Source organism: Dendropsophus ebraccatus, chromosome 6 (assembly GCF_027789765.1).
Source record: "Dendropsophus ebraccatus isolate aDenEbr1 chromosome 6, aDenEbr1.pat, whole genome shotgun sequence".
In the NCBI taxonomy this organism is placed as follows: domain Eukaryota; kingdom Metazoa; phylum Chordata; class Amphibia; order Anura; family Hylidae; genus Dendropsophus; species Dendropsophus ebraccatus.
In genome coordinates, this window is record NC_091459.1 from 103,017,614 (window position 1) to 103,023,613 (window position 6,000).

Genomic DNA, 6,000 nt, shown 5'->3' on the forward strand with positions numbered 1-6,000 from the left:
GTCTCATACTCCATGTGACCATAGCCCCAGACTGTCTATTCTGCCACTTTCACTTTTATACACTACGTATAAGGTTTTACCCATAGGGGGCAGAAATGAAACTGTTTACCTGAGTGATACCATCTGATAACTTGTCATAAACCAGGGAGTGGGAACCTGTACAAGTATATCATCGTCCTCAGCCATAAGACATTCAATCCAGTAAATATTTCAGTGAAGCTTCAAATAAAATCTTTATCACAGGAAATTTTGGGAACAATCACAGTCTATTTATTTATAGTAAAGTATATGTATTATGGATGATGGAGAACACAATGCAACAGCTGGACCAGTGCTGACCATTCTCCTAATGGATAATGTATATACAGTATATGTATAGGGTAGTATTGGGGCTGCAGCAATAAGTGGTTAGTGCCCCACCAGCACAGGGAAATAAATAATTACTGTCATGTACAGGTCATGTGATTGCACATACAGCCCTTGGATGGAGTTGGGGGTCTATGTCTGTGGCCTCACACTGTGAGTGTGTGCACAGTGTTGTATAAATGTTGGCTTATACCACTGAGGGATTTCAAATGCTGCAATACAATTTAAAGGGATGTTCTTATCTGAGACATTCCTGTTATATTAACACAGATTATGTAACTCTCACAAACTACTATCTCCTCCTCTCTGGGGTGTCAAACTGGAGATCAAGCAACCCCTTTCTTCTAATACGGGGGTGCCAGAAGGAACCTCTGCTTCTCAAAAATTGATGACATACCCAGTGGATATAATGCAAGTATGTTTGTTTCTGGATGACTGGGGCCAGTAGTGCTCCACTGTGGTAGGTAGACCACCATTGGTAAAACATATCCTGCAGCAGTGCAGTCATTTGTATACCAATGGCATTGATGCTTGATATTTGCTTATTTCTTAGCTCTGTTTCTGCTTTAGTTGGATAATTGAGTCTTGATTACAAACGTGTCTTACAGGAGTGACCGAGCACGCTGGATCACAGCACTGGGTCAGAGCACAGAAAAAGCCTGCACGGATAGAACCAGTAAGTTTCACTTTCTCTTACTGTCCCACACTGCCCCCCTGCTGTGCTTATGGAAAACTGCACTTTAATTGCATGCTTGATGCTGCAGACTTATATATAACATACAGACCTTTTGGTGAACACATGTTCTATTGAAGTGGTCTCTGTTCTAGGGAGATACCTTAGTCTTTTGTTACAGCAGCTTCTCTGTACACATTAAAATAACATTGTGAACTTAACCTAAAATGTATAATTGCAATAGGACATAGCGCTACACAATTGACACCAATCAATGCTGACTGTATATGGATATGCCATCCTTGATAATGTGAATGCTAACACCCAGCTGTTAATGTATACATACAGCACAGAGAACCAACACAGCACTGAAATGTTGCTCCAGAACTGGTATTTCATGTAGAATACTAGTATTTATATGTCTTGCTCCTTATTTTTTCAATGTTAATGTAGCTAATTGTTTTACTATTTTTTTTTTTTATTCATTACAGCTTTAACACAAGTGGAGATTATCCGGACCTACACCGCCAAACAGCCAGATGAGCTATCCCTACAAGTGGCCGACGTCGTCCTAATTTACCAGAAAGTCAATGATGGTAAGAAAAAAAAGAATGTACACTTGTGCTTAAAGTGACACTGTCACCCCCTTTTTGCATTCTGACTTCTCTTCATAGATGTAAAGGGTAAATTTAGCAGTTTTCATAACTTATTTTACATCATACGTCATGGTGCTTGTTCAAGTAAAAAGTGATCTTTTATCATCTGCAGATTGTGCTAAGTGGGCGGGGCTTCATGGCAACTGCACCACTTAGCCCTGCCTACAGCACCACCAAAGGCCCCACCCCTCTGTGACGTCATTGGCACATAGGCCCGCACCCTCATCAACCATTGGAACAGGCTGGCCTAAAGGTCTAGGCCCCGCCCCCTCTAGGTCGGCCCATACCAATACTTAATATCCAGTAATACAGCCTCCCTTAAGTTTATCTGGAAAAGAAAAGAATTCCACACACTAAAGATAAGAAATCCTACAAGGGATTCTAAATATTTGATCACCACTTCCTAAAACCCATTAGGACACTGTATGTAAGCAGCATCCATGTCAGTTCATCTTCTTTTAAAGGGGTTATCCAGTACTACAAAAACATGGCCACTTTCTTCCAGAGACAGCACTACTCTTGTCTTCAGTTCCGGTGTGGTTTGCAATTGAGCTCCATTCACTTCAGTAGAAATGGAGTTACAGTGGTGCTGTCTCTGGAAGAAAGTGGCCATGTTTTTTTTAAGTAGTGGATAACCCCTTTAATGTCCTGCACTATGTTGTGTATTCACTCTTCTAGTAAAATTCCACGTTTCTCTTTCCTCCCTTATGTAGTAATAAATCTCATTCCCTTTTGTTTCTCAGGATGGTATGAGGGCGAGAGACTGAGGGACGGAGAAAGAGGATGGTTCCCCCTTGAATGTGCAAAAGAAATAACATGCAAAGCTACAATAGAGAAGAACATGGAACGAATGGGACGTTTGCTGGCACTGGAAACTAATGTGTAGAAGGTTATATTGTTAGCAATTTCTTTCCTGCAGGATTTGCACTATAGTAGCGGCACTGTGTAGTGAAGTACCGGAGTTATGACTGGCCTAGGACTTCTGCATGGAAGAAAGTAGAACCAAGACATGGCCGGGTTGATTGACTTAACCAGACAAGTGCTGGACTGTCTATATGACAGCTTATCAGTCCACGTATTTTTAGCTTCATTTATCTCTGGAATTCACCAGAGAAAGTTTATACTTCACAGCAAGAAATATTGAAATACAGCAATGAAATGACAGCAATGAAATGACTATGGGGGAAACTAAAATCTATGGAGACCTCACAGGTTCTACCCCACACTTCACGGGATCATCCTGTATTGTACACACAGTGGAAAGTTGCAGAACATGCTGTGGATTAGGAGTGACCACGTTATCTATGACAAATCAGATACAATGTCCATTTTAACAGGTTTGGAAAGCACAAGTTGTTATTTTACCACTAGAGCATGGAGGAGAATGTCCATGTCATGGAGCGATGGCAGGATCACTCTAAGCAGCCATAATACCATAATTATTATTACAGAACCATTGTGCCATATCTATTCTTAGAAGAAAGCTTCCAGTGAGTAACATAAGAAAACATTTTGCTGTCTTCTCTTTAAAATATTATTATATGATAATAATACCATTATTAATATTATTGGGGTTGTATGAAATTAGACAAACAGAAAGTTCCCCAATCTTGTCTAATGGTTATATATGGTATAATATGTATGGTATTGGTATATATGTACCATATGCAATACCATATGTATTATACATGATATTACACTTTAGCCCCATTCTCTGAGCCCATGGACATGATGGGTGGTGCAGCTTCTGTAATACAAGGGACCTTTTTTTATTCAGTCAGGACAAGCCCTGGAATTAATAATAGTAGTAATAATAATAATGAATGGTTTCTGTTCTGTGGTTGCTGGATGAGCCCCCTGATTTCAGTGATTGACTGCTGTCAGTTGTCACTAGAAGTATCTTTACAACAGGGCCTTTGGGCCTCCAGCTGTTGCAAAGCTACAATTCCCATAATGTCATAATTATTGTCATTGTTTTTTTTACATTGGCCCACATTTAGACCTCATGTTCACTCCAAGTATACATTGGGATACCAGCAAAGAGGTTGACCCTAATGGACCAAATGTAGTCTACTTAGGACCTTGTTCATTTTTTTTAATATAGATATATATTTTTTGGACCTCAATTTATTCCAAAACATATTGTGAATGGGACCTAACTAACACTGGTGGATTTTATGACCTTTAAGTATAGGAAGCTGTGAGATTGATCCCCACTAATAAAAGGGACATGTCATGTAATACATTTTGCACATTTTAAGCTAACAAGTTAATCAGATCTACTTCTGCTAATAGTAAGAGTAGATTTGCATTATTTCCTATTATACTCCATCTCATTTGGAGACTTTTCTCTTTGCTTGCCATCACTCTCCAACTTGCTCCAAATCCTGGCATAGTTTATTGTGCACCACTGCATGGTAAGTATGCATCATTGTCTTTTTAGAACAGAGATGGGGAACCTTTGACCAGAGGCATGATGGAGGTTGTAGTTTAGTAACAGCTGAAGGTTCCCCATCCCTGCTTTAAAGTTCTTAATATGACTGCTTTTATTTATAGAAGATTTTATCCATTGACATGCACAGCACATGGCAGTGTAGATGCAATCTAGACATCATTGGGATTACAGACCATTGGCAAAATAGCTTAGAAATACACAGTACAGTATATTTAATGAGTTAAAAATAAAATACAAACTATGCCACACAATGGACAGGAACATACTCTGCAATAAATGGTGGTTTAACTTGTGAAGACACTTCTGTTCTGTGTATGACAACTCCAATGACATAAAGCCTGCAGGTATTTGGATATTCTCAGACTTGTAGTTCTACAAAAACTGTGTTGGAGTTAACACTTAAGGGAACATTGTTTACAACGCCTGGTTATAGTAGTGAATGTTTTAATCCTAGCAAGCACCATGTGCCTTGTCTGTATGTTTTAAACTGGAGACCTGTATAATTCCTATGTTAGAGTAATTCCTATGTATTCCAGACTAATACAGAATACTGTGATGTTTTATCATTGTGCAGCTGTACATAAAAGATGTTAATAATGTACATATCAGTGCTGTGTGGTGGTGAATTCTTATTTATGTGGATAGTATGAGTGTAGTTAGGCCTTATGCACAAGTTCAGTATTTTTTTCTGGTCCTGAAACAACCCGTGAGAAATTGCGGATTGGACATCCGTATTCCATCCGTATTCCATCCGTATTTCCGTAATTCCATTTTTTTACTACTCATTGCTTTTCAATGCACTTCATCCGGATTTTTTTGCGGAAATACGGATGCCAACATGTTACAATCCGTAAACAATCCGTAACCAATTGATTTCAATGAGAGGATCCGCAAAAAAAAATGGGTCCGCACCCGGTCCGCACTAGGACATGTCCTTTTTTTTTTACGGATTGATTTTCATCCATTTCTGCTACTGATCGTGTGAATAGCCCAATAGACTTCAATGTGCACTAACTCGGATCCGGAAATACGGATCCGGAAATTACGGAACGTGTGAATAAGGCCTTACTATACGCAGAATAAAGTAATGGGTACACAATTACTCACAATGCTGGGGACAGGTATCCGGTTACATCAATAAATGTGTTGCCTAATTTGGAAAACTCATGTTCACACATTGCATAGGGGAAAGCTTGGTTAATAGGAAGGGTCTCATCCCTTAGCCAGAGTGGTTACAAAAAGCATCTCTCGCTCTGGAGGACCTGGCCTAGTATGGTCAGACAAGTCATGGTCATTCTTTAATGTATAGTTTGTCCTGTTGGGGTGGTGCAGAGAGACTGAACACTTACTGCAAGGTTTCCCCACAGATTACAGCCGATCACTGAAGGTCCCAACAGAGGGACGTATGTCTGGATGCTTCTGCCGTTTCTCCTACATGACCAGTTACCACACTCCAGGGCGCCAATAAAAGTTATAACCTAAAGTGCTGCATTACAGGACATTTGAACACTGTGTGAAGAATGCTGTTTATGATGGAAGCACACTGGAGGCAGTGTGAACAGCAATAGAGAGCTAAGATGTTTCCTTTAATGGAAATGTTCAGCAGGTTAGAAGGATCTAACCTACCAATATGTCCCTATAACACACCGGGTGCTGATGATGAAGATAGATTTCTTACCTTCATCCTCTGCACAGTTTTCGTGCTATTAGTACTGCTCCCAGTGTTCTGATCCACCTCTGTCCAGGGGGCCTGCACCAAAACTACTCATTAGTATAAGGGTTAAACTGCTTATTAACCCTTATACTAATGAATAGTTTTGGTGCAGGCCCCCTGGACAGGGGTGGATCAG

At 40.0% G+C, this 6,000-nt stretch overlaps 1 protein-coding gene across 1 annotated transcript in view; it reads left to right on the forward strand.

The window, feature by feature from the left end:
* ARHGEF26 (Rho guanine nucleotide exchange factor 26) overlaps positions 1–4,362 on the forward strand; it is a 103,112-nt gene extending 98,750 nt beyond the window's left edge. The window contains exons 13-15 of the mRNA XM_069975468.1: positions 975–1,042; positions 1,531–1,635; positions 2,439–4,362. Coding sequence (XP_069831569.1) covers positions 975–1,042; positions 1,531–1,635; positions 2,439–2,581 — 316 coding nt within the window. The 3' untranslated portion in view covers positions 2,582–4,362. The remainder of the gene's footprint in view (positions 1–974; positions 1,043–1,530; positions 1,636–2,438) is intronic.
* The last annotated feature ends 1,638 nt before the right edge of the window (positions 4,363–6,000 follow it).